At 37.9% G+C, this 23,969-nt stretch overlaps 1 protein-coding gene across 3 annotated transcripts in view; it reads left to right on the forward strand.

Moving 5' to 3' along the window:
- GPC5 (glypican 5) overlaps positions 1-23,969 on the forward strand; it is a 1,139,255-nt gene that overhangs the window by 88,411 nt on the left and 1,026,875 nt on the right. Inside the window, exon 2 of one of the 3 annotated variants that reach the window (XM_075129300.1) lies at positions 5,162-5,239. The exons of the other annotated variants lie outside the window; for them this stretch is intronic. Coding sequence (XP_074985401.1) covers positions 5,224-5,239 — 16 coding nt within the window. The 5' untranslated portion in view covers positions 5,162-5,223. The remainder of the gene's footprint in view (positions 1-5,161; positions 5,240-23,969) is intronic. 3 annotated transcript variants of the gene reach the window in all.

Here is a 23,969-nt window from a genome sequence, read left to right on the forward strand (position 1 = left end):
CTATGAAATTTAAGTGAGGAACAAAGTACTTGTAATTTAATAATGACCTGGGACTTCTGAATGTAATACACTATATATTTATTGATTTGACCTTTCAAGTTCAGCCCTTGATAAAATGTCTTAAAAATGTAAACATTTTCTAAGGACATGGCTACACTAGAGAGTTTACAGCTGTAGTGTAGACATAACCTATGACTGTGTAAGTTAAATCTGGCCTAAGGCAACTCATTAACAAGAGCAATGTATATAGCCAACCTTGCATCACATGGCATCTGCTGTTATCTATGCAATACAGAACACTTTCAGAAAACAAACACTTCACATCAAAGTGTAATGTGAACTTCTTCAATATTTTACATAGACACACTTATCAATCTACTGGAAAATGCTTCCCTTATCTGAATATTTTGTTTCTTTATGGTTTCCTTTGATCTCTCTTCTTTGTAGATGGATAAAACAATTGTCTTTGAATTAGATGTTTACCAAATGATTTATTCAATTGTATCAAGGAAAGGTCTAGGAACATGATGCTGACAGAGTGGGCTTTTGTTGTTGGGTTTTACCATAGCTCTTTCTAGAAGTTAGGGGCCCCATACAGGCTGACACTTGTCCAATAAGCCAGGCAAGGCCTGTGCCAATTCTCTAAGGCAGAGACTCAGAGGATGCCCCTGGAATACTCACTGACATTTAGCTGAAATCCACATAATGTGTTTACAATTTGCTTTAGTCATATTTATTTTTTGCATGTATCCCTCCAACACCTTTTTTTGTTTTTTGCCTACCACAAATAATATAACACTCTCTGTAACTTCGGGAGTAAGTGACCTCCTTCTAGACCATATTCCATGTACACCGTCAAAACCTGTGTTGTTTCAGCCTGTAATAGACTCAAGCACCTTATTCCTAGAGTGAGTGTGCCAGTTCAACAATGGTTCTAACTTCTGCTGGACTAAGGAATTAAAGTCCCAAATGAATTTCTTAAAAACTTATGGACAACTACTCAGCCACTTGGACAGACACAAGCTAATTAAATTGACATTAGATCATAAAAGTTAGAAAGTATATAGATACTATAGAAGTAACCGTTAAAATGTCTTGAACTCCACCCAAAAAATAAAAGTGCTCATGGTCATATAACGCCATGAGAACTATACTGCTGCGTTCTGAGAACTGGCTGTGTATTTAAGTGTCTTCTTCAGCTAGTGAGGTCTTGACAGACATGATGATACTCAACATGTAGTGTACCTCACCCAGTGCAATAAATGCCCGAATAACAACCATGTGGGTGAAACTAGACAGTCACTACACTCTGGAATGAACTCACTAAGAAAAATGATAAAAGACAAAAATACCCTGTCACTTGTGGGTGAACTTTTCACAAAATGATCTCTCCATATCCGATGTTTGAGTTCTCATTCATAAAGGACATATGCACAACACCCTCAAAAGATGAGCCTGGAAGCTTAAATTCGTAACTTTGCTAGACATTAAATATTATGGACTGAATAGGAACACTGGATTTATGGCTTATTATAACAATCTATATCCCACTAACAACCCTCCCCACTTTCCCGCCTATGAAGGGAGTGGTGTTAATGGGACACTTCACTTTGAACCTTGTCCCTTGAAATATCTGTTAACTATGTATGCTATACAATCTGTTCCATCTTGTATTTAGCTGTAACACTCTGAGTACCCTTTTCCCTGAAGAAGAGTTCTGTGTAAGCTTGAAAGCTTGTCTTTCACACCTACAGCAATTGGTCCAATAAAAGATAGTAGCTTACCCACATTGTCTCATAAATATGACTGATATGTTCACAATAGGGCCCACATTTTCATGTCAAAAGGTGACATCTTCATATGTGTCGTTGCTCATAGAATGGTAGGAATGGAAAGAACCTCGAGAAGTCTTCTAGTCCAGTCCCCTGCACTCAAGGAAGGACTAAGTATTATCTAGACCATCCCTGACAGGTGTTTGTATAACCTGCTCTTAAAAATCCATGCTGACTGTTATTTATCACCTTATTATCCTCTAGGTGTTTACAAATTTATTGCTTAATTATTTGCTCCATTATCTTTCTGGGACTGAAGTTAAGATGACTGGTCTTTAATTCCCTGATTAGTCCTTATTCCCTCTTTTTATAGACGGACACTATATTTGCCCTTTTCCAGTCCTCCGGAATCTCTCTCATCTTCCATGGCTTTTTGAAGATAGTTGCTAATGGCTCAGATATCTCCTCTGTCAGCTCCTTGAGTATTCTAGGATGTAGTTCATCAGGTCCTAGGGATCTGAAGACATGTAATTTTTAACTTGTTCCTGTTTAACTATAGGTTCGAATCCAATCACTGTCTTAGTCAATGGGTCTCTTTCTCTTGACTTCAGTGGAAATGGAATCAGGCCCATATTATGAGGATGCCATAGTAGTTTCACACTTAAGACTCTGTTGAGATTTGTATTTTAATGCATGAATTAATGTCCTTTGCTATGAATGAATAATGTTGTGTAACCTCCCTAGATTTATGGGACTCTCTTTTGGATTTTCTGAGAGGATAGGAAATTTGTTAATTTGACTTATAATCATTTTATAAAGGACCCTTGAAGACTTTTTTAGTGTATACTACCTTATTTTTCCTTATACTCTTAAATTTTGAAATTAGAAAATTGGCTGTATGTTTTTTAGCAGAATTCATGTTATTTCAATACAAGCATTTCCAGATATGTTACACTGATCATTGAATGTTTTCATTGTTTTAATATTATTGTTACTACATGGATGGCACCAGAATCTCATCTTTAAAAAAAAAGATTCTATCTTTCCCAGCTGTGATGAAAGCCTTGAAAATGTAAATAAGGTGGGTAAAATTCTGACCTCACTGACGTCAGCGTACCATTGATTTCAATGGTGCTGGGATTTTACCCAGTGTATCCAACGCAGTGTTATTTTTCTGGGTCCACAAAGATACTGAAACTAATAGCTTCAAAAGGTGTGAACTGCCTTATTCATCATAATGTGGTTGTAATCTAGATATCAGCACTAAATAGCAACACTGTCTAGATATCAGCACTAAATAGCAACACTGTTAGTTATTCCACTGCTGATCATTTCAGCAGACCTATTTTATTTTATTTTATTAATAGTGTAGGATTTTAATTTGGGTTTCCTGTTTTCCATTAGATATACAGCATCCCTGCAGAAATCTAATTCAGTCTAAATCCTTTCCCCCCTAAATGAATGCAAAAGAGATTTTCTTTTTAGGAAAGAGCTAGAAGGCTGCCATAAATCTGTAATGTTCTTTCTGTAAAAAAAAATTCTCTTTGCATTCTCTTTCAGAAAAGCTATTTTATCTATAGAAAGGATCATTTTTGTTAGCAGGGATCACATGCCAGATGTTGAATTTACAAAAATTGGAATGTAACAATTGCTTGGTGATCTGTGCAGTATCTGTTAATGCTCACAAAACTCTTGGCTTGGAAAAGCTTCACAAAACTCTTGGCTTGGAAAAGCTGAGATATTCTATTTGTTCTGTTTTCCCCCAGATCAATAATGAGTAAGAGAATTTCTGGAGGAATTTAGCTTTATTCTTTTACTCAGGTCTGCCAAGCAGCATACACCAGAGGATCTGCTGCTAAGGAGGCAGGATCTCATTTATTAGTATCTACTGGGAAAACACATAGTCTGTGGCTTCCAACAACATTTTTATATAAATGATTTAAGATGGAAAAAGCATTTTAGTAGCATATTTGAAAAAACAAAAATCAAATTTTCTGTTTTTATTAATAAATTAGGTATTCCATGAAACACCCTTGGTTATGGTAATGTAGAAAGTGTCTGAAGCCAACCAGGCTGTTATGAAATGGGAAAAAAAAAAGTAGAGATGCCATGACTGGTACTCTAAATTGAAGGGATTATTATTTTTCTTTAAGTTGCATACTTGGAAGAAGTGCATGGAAAAACGGTTATATCAATTTAATTAAATGTCAGTAATGTTTTCTATATACTATGTGGGAAATTTCAATGTCAATATAATGCAAAATTATACCTCTTGAGTAATGGGAGATAATCAGCTAAATTTATTTTCACTCTTTTTCATATACATTTTTAAAGGACACTGCAGAAATATGGGACCAAATGTACTTACTTTAGCATTGTTATAATCTGATGAGGAATAAGATCAGGATTTTAAATGTAATCTGCATGAGATGGACACATCCCATAACTCACACTGTCAAAATATGGTCTCTCCCTGCTTTTCAGTGAAGATTTAATAGCAGAATGCTGTAGTGATATGCCATGTTACTAAGACTTCATTTATTTTACAAAACTTAGTATGGAATGTTTATTAGAACATTCTTCCTTATTAAATAAATAAAGCTAAGCTATACATGTCAAGCAGTTGAACAAAGTACAATTGTGATGCATTATCCTTGATTTTCATTTGTTTACTTGCTAATCTGCAAAATTCTAGTTATTCACTTTAGGTTTTCTAGCCATTACTCTGAATTAGTGAGCTTCTATTGTATAATGTTAGTTGTCAAAGCTTGACTTCTCTGTCTATGTCAGAGGGCAGTGGGTGCTGTGCAATGGTTTAAAAAAAAAGCTGATAAATTAGGATGCAAATGGATTGCTCAACTTGTGCCTTGACATGTTTTAGCATGTATATTTCTCATTATCCACTAAATAAATCGGTGCTTCACTTCACTGGCTATGTCCCATGTGCATACTCTATTTCAGTGGTTCCCAAACTTGTTCTGCCGCTTGTGCAGGGAAAGCCGCTGGGGGGCCGGGCCAGTTTGTTTACCTGCTGCGTCCGCAGGTTCGGCCGATCGCAGCTCCAGGCCAATGGGAGCTGCTGAAAGCGGTGACCAGTACTTCCCGTGGCCCGCGCCACTTCCAGCAGCTCCCATTGGCCTGGAGCAGCGAACCACGGCCACTGGGAGCCACGATTGGCCGAACCTGCGGACGTGGCAGGTAAACAAACCAGCCCGGCCCACCAGGGGCTTTCCCTGCACAAGTCGCGGAACAAGTCTGGGAACCACTGCTCTATTTGAATAACTAGTTTTGGTGTGTTGGGCAGATTTGTTTTATTTCGTGTTCCTCTGTTGTGCTTAATAATGGGTCACAACCTATTTATATACTGGGTGCCTCTCGATTATTTTCAGCATCAAGTCATGGTACTACAACTGAGCCTTAAGACTTCGCTACAATATAGCCGAGAAAAATCATGCGTTATCTGTCAAGTGAGTATTGTTTGGGCACCCATCATTTGTTCTTTTGTTTGTTTTCCCACTAAACCTTTCCTTTCCTCCCTGAGAAGCTAAGCTTAGAATTCCAAGATGTGGCCTTTTTACTTCCAGTTGAGGCATAGAGATTACTCCACAAGCATTAATAATTCTGCATAGGTGAAATTTACCCCTCAGCCTATGCTCCGCTTGAGTCCCACTTAAACCCTATTTTAAGGACATCCTATACCACTGGCAAGCTGTTCATTTGTTTTACCAGCAGTTTTTCTTAACCAACTGTGCTAATAGTCCTTATTAAAGATGCCAGACTGACATCCTCTGTGTATAGGCAGAATGTGACTAGCTATGCCAGAAATCTTTTCAACATCAATCAGGTAGACTTTGTTTCCTCCACCTAGTATCTTGTTCACAGCCTGCCTGTAATAAGATGCTACCACACTTCATATACAATGAAAATTCTTGGAAAGCCTTACCATCAAAATTTGCATATTGTATTTTTCTTTAAAACTATATTTTTAAACAGACAGGCTTAAAAAGTCATACTTTAATATTGCCCTGAAGTGTGTTGTTTCTTCCTCTGTGATGTATAAAATGCAAAACTTTCAAGTGGAATTTTTGATGAGCTGCATCTGATCAAAAGCTGTACTAGTGTGGCTGTTAGATCAGTTCTGTGTCTATTATGCTGATTTACTCTTCATCTCCTCCACATACTTAGCTCGCCAAATAAATGGTTGACCAGAATAGTGAAGTGCAAGATATTTTTTAATCTTCCTGGTGAGCATTGAACTATATGACTGATAAACAAGAGACCAACATGTTGCTTTTCTACATCTTCTAGATGTTGCAGAAGAATGTGTTTAGATGGCAGGGAAGGCTTATAAATCCAGCTAACTGCAAACTATTGAAGGTGGACAAGGAGTTGGGAGTGAGAATCACTGCTGAAGTAAAATACATGTGCATTCTATTTAATAAAAATATTTTCAGTGGGTGTAGTTTTAAAACCCAGACTAAATCAAAGTATAATCAGTATACAAGAAAGTAATAGAACATGCAAAAATGGTTTGTCACTTAATGCATGATGAACCCTAGCTCATAATTGTTGTAGCTTCACTGACAGTAGAGGTCTGTGTGGCTTGAAAGCTTGTCTCTTCATCACCTCAACAACCTTGTCGCTCCAACAATTACCTCTTCATTTTAACAATTATGAAAAAATAATTGTGTGGCTCAATTATATAACATTTTTAAATGAAAAATTAACAGTGATTAAGAACAATTTGTGTCTTTTTGGAATTCCTTTTTAAAAAGTTCTTGAAGTCCAACATCCTCTTTCAGTGAGCTGTGGACTGGGAGATCCACTGGCATCTGAGAAAGTGGGAATTCATGTAGCAAGAGAAGAGTTACTCTATCATTGCTACTGCAGACAGAGCTGGAATGGCTTCTGCCACTGTTCTACCCTCACTACTGTATGGAAAGATAACCAGGGTGGATACTTTGGCTTCACCTGACCTGTGTCATGTATCCTAGAACCTGGTGCATGCCAATATGTATTAAGCTTCCTATACACTCATAGGACATATAACCACTGCATGGGCTGTCCCAAAACATGCTTCCCTCTCTGTAATGAAGTTAATTTTTTTTTAAAACTATGTATTAAGGGGAATTTTCTCCCCCCCTCCATCCGTGGAACTGACTGAAGCAGGATGAAGTTCTGTGTTTTATTTAAAATCACTAGAAGTAGATCCAAGAAGTGCCTCTCTCCCCTGAACTAAGCAGGACTATGGAGCTGAAAAAGTTTGCACTAATCTGAAAGATTTTTGAACTTCCTCATGGAGTGTTAAACTTCTTTAGATGTATAAAATAACAAGAAGTGCCTATTTGAACACCTTAGGCACTTCAGACAAATACTTTAATATATAGTATGCTATTACTTTTAACATGTCTTTGTCCTACATGGGCAATATGCTTTAGATTTTCTATTCTGTTGCTTAGGTTCTTCATATCATACCCTTCACTGTGGTACCTGAGCACCTTAATTAAACTCTTTTCTATTTTATTAACAGTATTTCTACATATTGAACAATTCATGTTAGTATTTGAAGCATAAGTTTAATACCAAGTAGACATGTCTTAAATTTGTTAATGAAAGACTAGGGGACAGGGATGAAATGCATGCGTGTGCAGACACATGCACAGGCTCAGTATAATTGGAACAGTTGTTGGACAAAGACTGATTTGGCAAAGAGACTGAAATAATCTGTCGCTAATAGAGATGGCCCATTCTGGAGAAATTTGAGGTATATCAGAGGAGTGTAACAAAAATTTCACTGATGGTCCCCGTTCTGTTTTTGTTCTGTGGATAAACAAAAAATGTTCTGTTTCCAGGGATGTCAGTCTGGCATCTTTAATAAGGACTATTAGCACAGTTGGTTAAGAAAAATTGCTGGTAAAACAAATGAACAGCTTGCCAGTGGTGAGGATGTTAACATAAAATACATCTACTCCTCTTTAATTTGTGAAGAGATTAAAAACAAACAGGTATGGAATAAAATAAGGATGATCAGTTACTGTGACCTCTGGCTCTGAGCACTTGTCAATACTGCATGCAGAAAAAACTATGACTTCATAGTTTGTACATCTTAAGATATTGAACAAATGTATTACTTACAAAGTAATCACTACAAAACTGATCTCTTGCTGTATGGCTTTGGCAATTCTTGCAGTAGGGGTTTCTGTCAGTGGTAAGCGATTTATGAAACTAGAGTCTCATAGGCCAGAGTGCAGGAAGGAATATATTTGCTTACCCTGGCAGGCTGCATGCCAAAGGTTGCCAATCCCTGCTCTAGACTCTCCAGTCTTGCCATCCAGACAACTGGACTTTGTGATAAAAGGTCACTTAAACCAAGAACCACACCACATCAAGTTGCTCCTAGTCTCAAGAGACCAGTCATTTACCCCAGATCAATTGATACTCTAGATCTTACACAAAAGACAATGCTCGTAGCTAGTTCTATTGTAGACTAATTAAAAATTTATTAGCTAAGAAAAGAAAATGAGAGTTATTGAGAGGTTAAAAGCAGGTAAAATATATACAGAGGTGAGTTGCAGTTTGTAATTCCAAACGGTGGCAGTGATGTAATCAACTGCCAGTTTCCCAAAAGTCTTTTTATAGTACCCAGATTGTCTCTGGGGATTTCCCGTTTGTATCTGGTACACTTCCCTGTAAGAGACCAAACAGTCCAGAGATCCTGGATCTTTTCTTGAATCTAACTTATAGCTTCTTCTCAAAGAAAACAAGCTGAGAGTATTACTGCGCACATGGGCTTTTCCTTTGATGAAGGAGACTGAGGAATGCATTTTGAGTCTTTGACCTCCGATCATCACACACAATGACCACTTGCTTTGAAATTAGCATTTTTCTGTTAAAGTTCTTCATTTGCATTCCACAAGGCTTATTTCTCATTTGATGGCTTGTTTGATGGGTTATTTAGTTACAGGGGTATACACAATGTAAACATTAGCTATTATGTTATAACAGGGTACAAATGAGTGATAACAATACAAGTAACATCACACTGATTTTCACAAAGTTGAAACACCAAATACATTCTTATACATTTAACAATCAATTTGATATATGTTAATACACAAGTGAATTGACCTGGGCCTCTGGCATGAGCTAGCACCTGGTTTGCCAGTGTCACATCAATAAGTCTTATTAAAAATTTGTATGGGGATGGGGAAAGGGGCTTTGAAATTTATCATTCACTTTCTGTTGTGACTGTAAATCCAATGACATATCTGTCTGTTTTATCATCTTGTCCCACATTGTTTCCATTCTTCCTGCTGCTCTGGTAATACCGGAGAATCACAGGTCCTGTATTTGCAATGCTCATGAGAACAGTATGAGCTGGGCAGGCTCCATGCCTGTGTCAGAGTTGGTGGACACTGACCAGTGCTGCATGGGTTTGCGGGATCTTTTTTTTTTTAATTATGAAAAAAATATGTTTTGATATGGAGAATGTTGTATTCTGGGAACTTTACCTGGAGCTTCTAGAGATCCCCGGATGAGTTATTTGTTTCCTGCAACACATTGTGAAAACTTCCCAGAAGGCATTTTTCCAGCCTGCAGTGCACGGCACACTGGGTTACTACCTGTGGTGCACCACACTTTGCATCAACACAAGCACTCTTGGTGAGAACATGCGGTGCGGACATAAGCAGCCAAGTATGCACATGCAGAAGGAATAGATTAACTTTCGTAGCTGTGCGCCAGAGTAACTTGTAATGACCGAAGTGTGTAGTGTAGACATGGCCTCAGTGCTTGAACAGTGTTCTTTCTAGTTACATATTCTCCTTTTCTAACTTTTAGTGGCCTTGCCCTGTTGACTCACCATCTATCCATCCATCCTTCCATTCATTTTACTCACAATTTTCCTACTTCTTTCCTTTGTATGTTATATTTCAAAATAGAAATCACTAGCTGCTTGATCTACCTCCCACTGAAGTCAGTGAAAACCTTTCCTTTTGATAGTGGGCATGGGATCCAGACTTATAAGTCTATCCATCTCTTTCTAAGATAGTTTTTTTTTTCTGAAATCAGGAGACTTAAATTGTAGTAACTGAGAGTAGAAGCTGACCCAAAATGTTTAGCGTTGCTCCTTAATAATCTCCCTCCTTTTTCGTTTACCAATTGTGAACTTGATTAGAAACTGCTTCTCTTTAATTCTTTTATAATAGAATTGTTTTAATATTGCATTTTTGGCCATATTTATCATTTTAATATGTATATGTTCCTTGTTTTACTGGGCATTGATAAATGTACAAATTTGATTTCTCCATTTTTTTCTCCATGCTTTGCGCATTCTCTCCCCCCTCTTACACATATTTAAGATTCTGAAAAGCTGTCTGGAGTGCATTGACCTGCTGCAATATAGATATTTACAGATGTGTGGTCTTTTCATAAAGCAAAATGCTCAGAACCTCATGTTTACTTTCTCTATATAATCTTTAGACATACTGGGAAAGGAAGTGACATTTGCCGAAAATTCTTGAACTGCTGATCCACATTACAGTGATGGTAATATAAACCTGATGTCCTTCAACTAATGTGAGGTCACTCAGTGTGCAGCTTTAAGTTGTGTTTTGTAAAATAATATTGTGGAAGGAAAAAAAGTAATGAAAGAAAAAGATTTTGTATATTCTCTAGCTATACACTGACAAAGATTTTCAGGAAAAGGCTGCATGATTCCACATTTTATAGGATCTTTGCCAACTCTTATTCCAGGGTGGTAACTTGGCTGACGTGAGAAATGGTTAGTATTCATGGCCACCCTTTTAGAAAGTGACAGCTTTTTGTTTCCAGCAACAACTGTACTGTGGAAAACTACATGTTTTAGTACATTCCACACTTTCCTTGTCTCTCTTCCCTCCCCTCTCTCACTTTCCAGACATTGAAAGTGAACCTAGAAGTAAACGATCAATCGTAGCTACAGGGAACTTAGATAATTCTTTGTCTAAAGAAGAGTATACTGTTTCTTTTGTGACTGGTCATACTGAACTGCAACCATTTTTGGTATAACAGTCATAGTCACCTGGCTTATGGAGCTATTACACTTATACATTTATAGTACCAGTATTTTTATTTCTTGCATATGTAATCCAAAACTGTACCTTAAGCTACATTGTTTTGTTTGGGAGAGGAAGGCTGTAATTTTATTAGCATGTTTCATATAACAATTTCCTTTCCTGATAAGATTTTTAGTTTCTAAAAATATGTATTTTACTTTGTAACACTTTTGTGTATTCAATTTCATTTTCCATTATATACTCCTAGGGGTATTCTGCATCACTGCACAATTCAGAATTTGTGCAGAAATTAATGTTATGCTCAGATGTTCCTTTCCCCCCACAGAAATGGGTTGCATAGTTGCTGGCCACCACTAGGGATGCTGGACCTGGCAGAACTCAGCTTGCAAATAGAGGACACTGACATGTGGATGGGGAGGGAGCTGGAGGATTCCCGGAAACTGCAGTTCCTGGAATGTCCTGAAGGAAGGAGATGGCATACAGGAAACTCTGTACAAGCCTGGGATCCAGCATCAGACTGTTTGTCCCTCTGGATCCCTGGGCTCTTGGGGGTAGGGGCTCTGAATATCTGGGCCGGGGGGGGGGAAAGGGGACTGTGGCTGGGCTCTAGGGGGATAAAGGGTATGGGTGTCTGGCCTCCCTTCTGGCTCTGGGGGCAGAGAAATGGGAACTGGGTTGTCCTAGGGGTTTCTTTAACTCTTTCCTCTGGGGGAATTTTTTTATGTCTGTATTGTTACAGACATAGTTGCTGATAGCTATTTTGAAATAAATTACCAAAATAATTGAAACTGGCATGATTATATAGTGTAACTGTGACAAATAGAATATGCAGAATTTTGCAGATTTTTAAAATATTGTGTGAATTTTTAATTTTTTGGCACAGAATTCCTCCAGGAGTAATTATATTATGTGTAAATTTGATACATCCATTTTTTTAAGTTACGTATAATATACTCCAAATATCTGTGGGTGAGGAGAAAATTTCAGCTGCACTAAAAAAAAGTATCATAGATTAGAAAGTTATAGAAGTGTCATGCTTTCAAAGTTTGCTACAAGTTCATGCGGCACCTGTTTTTGATTTTCAAATATAATATCATATTTTATATAGCTCTCCTGCTGACCTCAGACCCCATGGAAACGGAGACATTTGTAGTTTTTGTGGTTCGTGCCACTGTAACACATTAGCATAATGATTCCTAATCCCAGAAACTGGAAACATCTGCTGGAGACATGTACAGCATATTGTCTGTGCTCGGCAGCAGAGCAACCTTCAAAATATTGGCTGCTTTTACGCCCCAGCCAGTCAGAAATAATTTCAGAAGGGTGCAGAAATAATTACCGTAGTGAAAAAGTGAAACATTTAAACAAATTTAAAAAGTGAAGTACTTTTGTACTCTATTAAAAGGGAATTTACCATATGAAGTATTTGTTTTAGTCAGTAGCTTTATTGTAATGTCTTATTTATCTCTTCTACAAGTTAATTGCAAGAATAAAGCAAAAATAAGAGAATTATACCAAAAGCACTTTTCTACATTATTACAACACTGTCATTGCCATAATATTGCACTTGTGCACATTTAAATATTTACTTAAATACTAACTTAATGGCAAAACTGCCATTGACTTTGCTAGGGACCCTTCATTTCTTTCATTTCAATTAAAACAAAAGTTTGTCTTCAACTTCAGTATTTTTCAAGAACTATTTCAAGTTTCATTTTGTTCTTTTTAAATTCTTTGCAAAAATAATGTAGTAAACATTTGTTAGAAGATAAATTGTGAAAATTATGTAGAGAGAGAAAGTCACATGCATAATATGGACACAAGTTTATACATATTAAAAATAGTAAAAGCAGTAGAATATGCTATAGCTAGAGATGAGTTCCTGCTTCCATTATAAAAAAAACCACTTTTTCAGCTATGGATAGCTTTCTCAAACAAAAATCTCTGGGACTGAATTTTTCCATGCTTGGACTCAGCCTAGAAGTTAATATTTTAAAGAAAGCTTTAGCATAATATGTTGACCCATTTTTGATGTATGTGAGAATACTGAAAATACATTTTCCCCATACATTCTGTTTAGGTTAGCCGTCCACAGCTGAAAATATTTTGATTTTTTTTACAAAGGAATTTGTGTCTTTAGGTTTCAGTACAACAATCTACACAATGAACAGAACTAGAGGACAACTCTTGTTTTAAAGAAGTTTTGGTTACTAATATTGAAGTTAACAAACTTCCAGGTTTACATATGCATGTGCAGTAGATTTAGATTTACATTATTTTAATCAGAATCTAAGAATGCAGGGGCACACTGGCAGGTCACTGTATCTGAGTCTTGTTCATGCAAAACTCTTAAACTCTGAAGGATTGAAGTGAAAGTCCTATGTAGTTCCACAATTCTGCAAGGATGATGTTGGTACTTTCATGGAGCTTGGCAGCCATAGTGACAGAAATCTCTATTCTGGTTTTGATTTTTCTTTTCCTCAAAAACAAACAAACTTGGAATACCCCATGCAAAAGTGTGAACATTATTATATTGAAATATGCAGATGTGATTAGCTGAGCTGTGTAATTCTGTTTTCAAAAAGTGCATGCACATAAGCCTTTCATGCTCAGAATCACTATTTGCATAGCATTAAAAGGCAGAGGGACACAAGGAGGTAGGTAGGGTTGGTTTGTTTTTTGCCTTTGGCAGCAATTCTAACATTTAATAAATTCATGAATCTAAAATAATTTTGAGATCCTCAGATGAAAAATTGTTTTACTAAATTTCACTCAAATATTTCTCCCATTTTTTGGGGTGGCTTCATAGCCATCAATTTTTTCTTTTTAATTAATTTTGGCAAAAGGGAAACTTTTGCATCAACATTGTGATGGTTCCACTACAAAGTTTACTTTCCTTGAAAATGGGCTCATTTCTGCTACTGTTCACAATATTTTGAGCAATTTTTTTTCAGTGAAAACAGGCCATTTGAATTTTTGACGGGATGTGAAAAAAAAACATGCCTAGCAGTTTCACCTCTTGTTGTCAGTATTGGATATGTCTCTTCTATGTACATGCCGTGCATTAGATTTTTAAGTGAAAGGTCTGTGGCCCATGCACATGATACATGTATGCACATAAACAAAAAAAATCTAGTACTTTGTGGGAGGGCATGACAGTTTGGGGATTCTGTCTATATTCAAGTTATGAATTCTAGTTGGATTTTATAAACTGTATCCTTATATGTTATGACTGTTTTTTACTATGTATTGCCTCCTTGTGCTAAGAAGAAAGGATGGTGGTGCTGACATGTATATCCATCAATAGGCTGATTATTAAGGATATCAGCACCTGAATAGATCTTATTTGGGGAGAACAAAATAGTAACTGCCTCCTAGGAGAAACCACGTTTCTTCAAATCTCTGCAGGAAGCTTGTATTTGGAGAGTGGAAAATTCTCAGCAGCAGAAGAAAGGAACCAGGTGGTGGTGGTATGAAATACAAACTTGAGGGACTCACAGAGCAGGAGAGAAGAAGCTTTGGGCTAGGGAGAGGAAGAGAGGGGTATGCTTTTGTAGGGGAGAGAGAGGTCTGTTTAACTGACAGACCAGCTGAGGAAGAAGAAAGCCAGCTGACATACAGGAAGGGGAGAGATTCCATGATTTGGAGGAGAAGCTGTGTGCAGGAGTGGGATTCTGATATCCTTAGAGGACTCTGACTTAAGTTCAAAGGATGCTCAAAAGTGGTGAGGAAACTCAGGCAAAAATAGGTAGAATATTATTTTCCCTACATTTGAGTGTTTTTTGTGCTGAGTAAAGGGTAATTGTGCTTGGAAAGCATTGCAAAGACTGTGTCTTTTTGCTTTGCGGTCACATACCCCTGAAAAGGTGAACTGTAAACTCAGAGTGCCCACAAGGTTGGAGCTCATCGAAAGAGTGTGCTGAAGCTGCAGTGGCCTCTTGGGAAGTCAGCACTGCTCCTCATGCCTGAGGAGCTAGGCTGCAACATCCCATTTCTATGAAGTGGTAACAGAGTGCCTGTGCCCAGAAAATGTGCTGGAGAGGTCAAGGGGAGAAAGTGCTACAGCCTCCTGAGATCCAGGATCTAGCGTATTTAGACCCAAACACAGCAGTCTGGTGCGTGTCCAGCAGAGGGAGTTTCAACCAGAGCTGTGTGCAACAGAGGGAAACAGCTTTTGTTCTTAGAATCATAGTAGATTAGGGTTGGAAGAGAGCTCAGAAAGTCATCCAATATCTAAACAAATACTTTGCCTCAGTCTTTAATAAGGCTAATGAGGATCTTAGGGATAATGGTAGCATGACAAATGGGAATGAGGATATGGAGGTAGATATTACCATATCTGAGGTACAAGTGAAACTCGAACATCTTAATGGGACTAAATCGGGGGGCCCAGATAATCTTCATCCAAGAATATTAAAGGAATTGGCACATGAAATTGCAAGCCCATTAGCAAGAATTTTTAATGAATCTGTAAACTCGGGGTTGTACTGTATGATTGGAGAATTGCTCACATAGTTCCTATTTTTAAGGGGGGAAAAAGTGATATGGGTAACTACAGGCCTGTTAGTTTGACATCTGTAGTATGCAACGTCTTGGAAAAAATGTTGAGGGAGCAAGTCGTTAAGGACATTGAGGTCAGTGGTAAATGGGACAAAATACAACATGGCTTTACAAAAGGTAGATCGTGCCAAACCAACCTGTTCTCCTTCTTTGAGAAAGTAACAGATTTTTTAGACAAAGGAAACACAGTGGATCTAATTTACCTAGATTTCAGTAAAGCATTTGATACCGTGCCACATGGGGAATTATTAGTTAAATTGAAAAAGATGGGGATCAATATGAAAATTGAAAGGTGGATAAGGAATTGGTTAACAGGGACACTACAGCGGATCATACTGAAAGGTGAACTGTCAGGCTGGAGGGAGGTTACCAGTGGAGTTCCTCAGGGATCGGTTTTGGGACCAATCTTATTCAATCTTTTTATTACTGACCTCAGCACAAAAAGTGGGAGTGTGCTAATAAAGTTTGCGGATTATACAAACCTGGGAGGTATTGCCAATTTAGAGAAGGACTGGGATATCATACAGGAGGATCTGGATAACCTTGTAAACTGGAGTAATAGTAATAGGATGAAATTTAATAGTGAGAAGTGTAAGGTCATGCATTTAGGGATTAATAACAAGAATTTTAGTTATAAGCTGAGGATGCATCAATTAGAAGTAACAGAGGAGGAGAAAGACCTTGGAGTATTGGTTGATCACAGGATGACTATGAGTCGCCAGTGTGATATGGCCGTGAAAAAGGCTAATGCGGTCTTGGGATGCATCAGGCGAGGTATTTCCAGTAGAGATAAGGAGGTGTGAGTACCATTATACAAGGCACTGGTGAGACCTCATCTGGAATACTGTGTGCAGTTCTGGTGTCCCATGTTTAAGAAGGATGAATTCAAACTGGAACAGGTACAGAGAAGGGCTACTAGGATGATCCGAGGAATGGAAAACCTGTCTTATGAAAGGAGACTCAAGGAGCTTGGCTTGTTTAGCCTAACCAAAAGAAGGTTGAGGGGAGATATGATTGATTTCTATAAATATATCAGAGGGATAAATAGCGGAAAGGGAGAGGAATTATTTAAGCTCAGTACTAATGTGGACACAAGAACAAATGGATATAAACTGGTCATCGGGAAGTTTAGACTTGAAATTAGATGAAAGTTTCTAACCATCAGAGGAGTGAAGTTCTGGAATAGCCTTCTAACGGAAGCAGTGGGGGCAAAAGACCTATCTGGCTTTAAGATTAAATTCAAAAATTTTATGGAGGAGATGGTATGATGGGATAACATGATTTTGGTAATTAATTGATCTTTAAATATTCATGGTAAATAGGCCTGATGGGCTGTTAGATGGGGTGGGATCTGAGTTACTACAGAGAATTCTTTCCTGGGTATCTGGCTAGTGAATCTTGCCCATATGCTCAGGGTTCAACTGATGGCCATATTTGGGGTCGGGAAGGAATTTTCCTTCAGAGCAGATTGGAAGAGGCCCTGGGGGTTTTTCACCTTCCTCTGTAGCATGGGGCACAGGTCACTTGCTGGAGGATTCTCTGCTCCTTGAAGTCTTTAAACCAGGATTTGAGGACTTCAAAAGCTCAGACATAGATGAGAGGTTTATTGCAGGAGTGGGTGGGTGAGATTCTATGGCCTGCATTGTGCAGGAGGTCAGACTAGATGATCATAATGGTCCCTTCTGACCTTAATATCTATGAATCTATGAACCCCCTGCTCAAAGCAGGACCAACCCCAACTAAATCATCCCAGCCAGGGCTTTGTCAATCCGGGCCTTAAAAACCTTTAAGGATGGAGATTCCACCACCACCCTAGCTAACCCAAGCATGGGTTCATGTTCAAGCATGGATGAGCGAGATGCGGTGTTACTGAATATATTTTTGTATTAGTTGGCTTGTTTTGCTTCTGTAGTTAGTAATTTAAAAGTTAAAATATACATTTGCACATGAAGATATGGGAAAGTTTTTGTTTGTTTGTTTGTTTTTTGTTTTGAAGTGGCTGTGTTTGCCACTGGCCATTAGATCACCTCTCTGCTGCATGTGGTGCAAGTGACTTTCTGTACTGGCTGTCACCTGGAATCTGTACGAAGATCTTTATTTTTGGGTACAGCAGAGACTACAGTTTCAGACATTCTGACACCCACAGTGCCCTTGTCATACCATTTATTTTTCTCACTTCTCCCCTTAGAAAAACATTATAATAAATAAATAATTCTATAAGGCGTAACATACAAACACCGAATGGCCGCTTAAAAGAAAAAAATGCTGAAAATGGGAAGCAAACCAATGTGTGTGTGAATGTGTACATAATGGCTCTGTGTCACTGTCTTTCTCAGATACACATCTCTATTGTATTTTTCCAGACAGCCACTTGCTCTGTTGTCAGTTTCCATTGGAACAGAACAAATCCATAGGCTATGCTGAGAGCTTAACCAGACTTTCAAGCTTCTTCACACTATACTAAGTTTAAACATATCAAACTTTGAGCAAAACTCAGTGGCTGCAGACTACAATGGAACATAGGACTTTTAAATTTTTTTTAACCAATGTGAGTTGAAACCTCTTCTACTGCTCAATGACTATATTTGTTGTTTGCAGGCAGTAGCTCTAGTGGATTGGTTAAAAGGGAATACATTTAAAGGACACCATTCCCTTTTGATGTTGGCTCCATACATAGATAGTTGACCTTGGTGTAATGTGCTCTTCTCCTGGCTTGGCATACAAATCTCATTTCTGAGATCTATTATCCCACAGTAAAGAACACAACAGGAACTATTGCTCTCAAATGGTTTGAAAAGGAGTTGATGACAGTTGAAAATGACAAAATGAAATAAAGGGTCAGCAGAATCTGAAATATTGATAACATGACAGATAAAGCTTTATCCACCCATTTGAACAACTACATGATTGGGCGTTATTTATCAGTAGCCAAATTATTGCCAAAACTGGCAATAACAATTAAACTTAGATACCATGCCTTTAGGGTCTTTTCCCTCTTGAAGTGCTTTTGTTTGACTTTGGCACTCTTTTTCCCCTTCTGTTCATTTTAATGATTTTTCTTGACTGTCAGATCCCTTTATCTTTATATCTTTAATTTTGAATAACAGCAAACAATATGATAGATACTTGATGGACAGGTGTTATCTCACAAAAGCTTGACAGCACCGTTACTGCTATGTCAGGAGCTCATCAGTGACATTGCAGGGGATGTGCATCAGTATTCTGCCTTTCTCATCTCATGGACAGTATTACAAAAGAATACTTGGTGTGGTACACAAGAGTTTTTTGAGTGATTTTATTTAACCCTTCAGCCATTGCAGCTATCAGAAATATTATTTTAAAATAATATCACCAGCTTCTGAACTACAAAAGATATGAGGTTAGAATGTTGTGGCTTAGCGTAGTCAGTCAAAGCCCTCCTTTTTACTTTCAGATATGTAAATGGATTAGTTCTAGAAATTGTTTTCAGTTTAAATGCTATGAATGAGCTTTTAACAATGCAGAAAGTTCTATAAATGGTACATGTACCTTGCAAACATCCTACAACTTTAAAATGAGAGCATTTTTTGGACGGGGTCATCTAGTCCATTCCCCTCCTCCTACCAAAATTGACAGATTTATATCTTAAACCATACAAAGTGTCATCAGTATTGACAACTCTAAGCACTCAAAAATCATGAGCTGGGTCTCAAAAATCATGAAATTAATAGAGAGTGTGGTTTTTTTGTCTTCTGTTTCTGAGCCTTTAACGTGGTTCATATTTTCAAGCTTTCATCAGCAACCATTCTGGCTGGAAACCTGTTTCATTTTAAATGAAAGCTGAGATTCTCATACAATCACTTGATTTCATGAGCTGAGACTTTAAGTAGAACACAAAATATTGCAAGAATCACGATAAAAATCTTGAGAGTTGGCAACATTGTATCTTGGGTGCTGAGTATAGCTTTGACTAACTCCATGGTGATAGTGTAATGCTGACAGCCCCAGTCGTCGGCGGGCAGGATCGAACCTGGGACCTCAGTGCATGAGTCTCTACTGCATGAGTTAAAAGCCGACTGGTTGTTAGCTAAGGCTGTAGAGCAGACTCTTTTTTTTCTTCTCTCTCTCTCTCTCTCTCGTCTCGGTGCCAATAGACGGAAAAGAAACACACCTAGAAGGTGTGTGGGTTAGAATAACACAGCCTCCCTTGACATTGTGTCACATTACTTTTTTTATATCATTTTTCAGATTGCACTTAAATTTTCCCTGCTGTATTTTTAGCCCATTACATGCTAGAGAGGAAAATATATAGTTCTTGAAATATTTGTTTGGGGTTTTTTTTTACATTTTTACTTATGTGACATTTACTATGGAACCATTGACTAAGCTGACTGATTTCAGAGTAACAGCCGTGTTAGTCTGTATTCGCAAAAAGAAAAGGAGTACTTGTGGCACCTTAGAGACTAACCAATTTATTTGAGCATGCGCTTTCGTGAGCTACAGCTCACTTCATCGGATGCATACTGTGGAAACTGCAGAAGACATTATATACACAGAGACCATGAAACAATACCTCCTCCCACCCCACTCTCCTGCTGGTAATAGCCCATCCAAAGTGACCACTCTCTTTAAAATGTGTATGATAATCAAGGTGGGCCATTTCCAGCACAAATCCAGGTTTTCTCACCCCCCCACCACCGCTCCAAAAAACTGACTGTCACTTGATAAATGTTTAATAGAAACTTTTATCCAGATATTGCTAAATATTTATAGGGACTCTGAAAGGTGATATGCTCCAAATAGCCTCCTTAACAAAAATGGCAGTGTTACCTTTCAAAACAAGACTCTGGTGTGGAAAAGACAAGGGCTGCTGTAGTTTTAGTTATCCTTCTTTATAATTCATGACTTACTGAATTTATACAACACCCACTGAAGAATCTGGATTTCCAACACACCTAATACTTCCCAGCTTTATTTCTTATCATTGTTCAGGCAGTTAAACAACGTATCTGTTGAAAGTACTGGAGCTGTATAAATGGCACATGTTACTGTATGGCTGGTTTCCCAGAGAGGAGCACACTATCAGTGTTGTCCCAAAAAGAAAAGGAGTACTTGTGTAAAAATTTATAAATTTGTTAGTCTCTAAGGTGCCACAAGTACTCCTTTTCTTTTTGGGACAACACTGATAGTGTGCTCCTCTCTGGGAAACCAACAAATTTATAAATTTGTACACAAGTACTCCTTTTCTTTTTGCGAATACAGACTAACATGGCTGCTACTCTGAGTGTTGTCCCAGTGCCTCTGTGTACACTGTTGGTTAAATTCTGTCCTCTGTTGTGTGTATGTGTACAAATCAAAGTCAGATAGAGGGAGACACATATGTACATATGCAGAGACAGAATTCGGCCCATCTTGTTCAAATAGCTATTTAGTAATATTGAGGTAATTTTTTTCATTAAGATTTCCATCTAATCTGGCAGTTAGTCATCTTGGCAGAATAGTAAATTGAATTTGTCTTGGCAGAATAGTAAATTGAATTTGTCAGTTGATGAGGTCGAGGGAAATGGGTTTGGTTTACTGCCAGTTGTTGACAGCACGTGTTCATCTGTTTTTTGCTTCCCCCCCCCCCCGTTCCGTCTGAAGATGCCTATATAATACAATAAAGAAAAACAACCTAATGAGAAGCCCTGTCTTGTGCTAGTGTGGATTTCTCAGTGTATCTTATCTTCTTTGTGTCTCCTTTAGGACCACCCCACAAAAAGAACCATACAGGCAAATCCTCCCCATCAGTTTCAGTAAGGATCCATACAGGTGCAAGGATCTGCCTGTGAGTGGTTCTTTTGCAGGATCAGGCACTTAGATTGTAAACTCTTCACAGCAGATGGTTATTTTAATATTTATATCTTGTATGGGCTTGAGCATGTTGTCAAAGGTGAATGAACAGTAATAGGCAAAATACAAAAAATAAATAAATAATGTCTATATTTTAAGAAAAGATTTTATGCTCTACGGGAGATACAATGTGCAATGAAGTAAATATTTTGGGTTTAGAAAGACTACCGCTCTGATTCACAAAACACTTAAGCACTTGCCTTCAGTTTCATCTGTGCAACCCAAACGTTTTCAGTGGACAGTGAACGGAGGAATTTGATCATGAAGTTAGATGCATGGATAATTGTTCATGGATAATTTGTGAACCAAAATAGAAATTAATTTACTGTCTTGTATCTGCTGAGTGAGTTCTGCACTAGTAACAGGAGCACAATTGCACCCTTACAGCACATTCTAGTCCCTCTAGGAATAAGGACCAAGAACTCTGGGTGAAATCCTGGTTCCACTAAGTAAATGGGGCCCAGGATTTCACCCTCTACATTTGATTTAACTCCACAGAGGGTACCACCTCTAGAATCTGCTTCTCTAGTTGCCCACCAGAAAATTGCAAGAGTGTTTTCCTGTTTTTAATTTAATTAATGTTTTAATTTTTGTTCTTGTTTTGAAGCTAAAGGTCCTACCTACCATTGTAATAGGTTCTGTAGAAACTTGTAAAACAAAATATATGGCCCAGCCCCTCCTTGCACCCAGCTCTGATCCAGTCCCACCCCAAGCCACATCCTTGGCTCCCGGCCCTGCACCTGGCCCAGTCCCCAGCCTCAACGTGGCTCTGCTCCCAGTCACGCACCAGCCCCCAGCTTCAGCCCCGGCCACTGCCCTGCTCCCAACCCCAGACTCACTCCCAGCTGTGGCCCCAGCCTCGGCCCCCTTACCCCTGGTCGCGTCCCCCATTCTCCCCATGAGCCATGTTCCTGCTCCTGGCTCCAGGAGGGTGGGGAGGGGGGAGGAGGAAAGGGTGCAACCCTCAAAAGTTTAGGGGCCGCTGCTCTAATGCATACAGTTCCTTCAAGGCTGCCAAGTATGATAACAGTAGAGACAATCCCAGGATTTCTTAGTATAGGCTGAAATGGAAAAAGATTGGGTAACTCAGGGATTTCTCATTTTTCTAAAGAAGCTGATATTTAGGATAAACTAATAACACCAGCATTTAGAGTTAGAAAGAAAAACCGGATTTCATATATGTTAAAAATTTTTTTTCTTTGATTGAAAGCTAAAGCTGAGCTTCCTTACTTAACTTATGACATTATCCATATATAATATGGGATTTCACAGTACTAAATGAGCTAATGTAATACATATACTGCCAAGCCCAGGTAAAACATTACACATTAAGGATAAGCTCTGAGACTTCATTTTGTATGTTTTTGCTTCTGTGTTGTCACATTCTTCTGGATGGCTTTTTGGATGTTGATTTGCATGTATTTTTGTCTGAATTAGTATAAATAGCTTCTCATTTACATATATTTTGCTTTACTTCTTTTATGTTAAGAAGATGAATCTATAATTCTTTATTCCACCCACCCCAACATATGTCTAATTGGCTGTGGGCATATTTCCTGTACGTTTTATCTTTATTTCATAAGTGGCTTTGGTTTATTCAATTCATTATTTTTATATTATAAACAATCATCCTGTTCTAAAATAATACCCAATTTACTTTAATGAGAAATGAAAATATGGAAGAGAAAATTTAAGACTGTACTATATTTTTGTAATGTCAGAAAAAGAGAGTTCTAGCTTTTGATTACCAGTAACTACCTTTTTTATTACAATCCAGATGGAAGAATCTCTGTAATCAAATCTTGCAAAATATTTTTATACCCTTTCTAAATAATTCAGTGTGATAGAAAATTACCTTTAACTCTGCAACATGGTGCAAGAAAACAAAGATCAGAATTAGTTATTTAGTTCAGCTGAAAGCCTACTAAACTTTCCTTCACAATGAAATGCAGACCAAATTCTCTCTGTGAAACTGGGTGTAAAACTGAAGTAACACCATTGAAACAAATGGAGTTACACTACAGAAAATCTGAAGTAAATGAAAGAAGAATCTGGTCAGGTAATTTTAACCCATGTTTAATTACCTTTTAGAATTCTACAGAAATCTAATTTACAACAAATGTTAAGTAACATTTAGTTGTAAATGCTTCTGTTCTTTAAAAATGTGCATAGCTACTTGTTAATATTTAATTCTACATTGTACTCAGAACTTTCCTCTGCTAACAGTGTGAATTAACAGCAACAATACATCCTGGATTGAAAATTGATCAGGGCTTGCTGCTAGACTGATTAACGCATAGGCCATCTATACTAGCCTTGGTTTTCAAAGAACATTGAGAGTTTGTACTTTTGTTTAAACACAGCTAGGCCAATTTCAGATCTATTTTGCTGGTCTTTGAGTCTAGGTCTACTACTCCCCATTTCCTGGCCTACAATATTAGCGGGGCCTAATATGAGGCTTTCTCTCAGTGGCATTGTCTGTGCTATAGAACCATAGAATCATAACAGATACCTCAGTTACAACACATACCCATTTTACAGTATTTATAATGTAGATGGTGCCTTTACTCTGTTTCTAAATCATATTAAAGTTCTAACACTTCAGTGACACTGTTAGATCTGGTATATCATCAAATGCTAACCACTAGAAGGTCTCCTGTTCTACGGAAGCAGGAGAACCTGTATGGTCGATACTATTTATTTATTTATA

Source organism: Caretta caretta, chromosome 1 (genome assembly GCF_965140235.1).
Source record: "Caretta caretta isolate rCarCar2 chromosome 1, rCarCar1.hap1, whole genome shotgun sequence".
In the NCBI taxonomy this organism is placed as follows: domain Eukaryota; kingdom Metazoa; phylum Chordata; order Testudines; family Cheloniidae; genus Caretta; species Caretta caretta.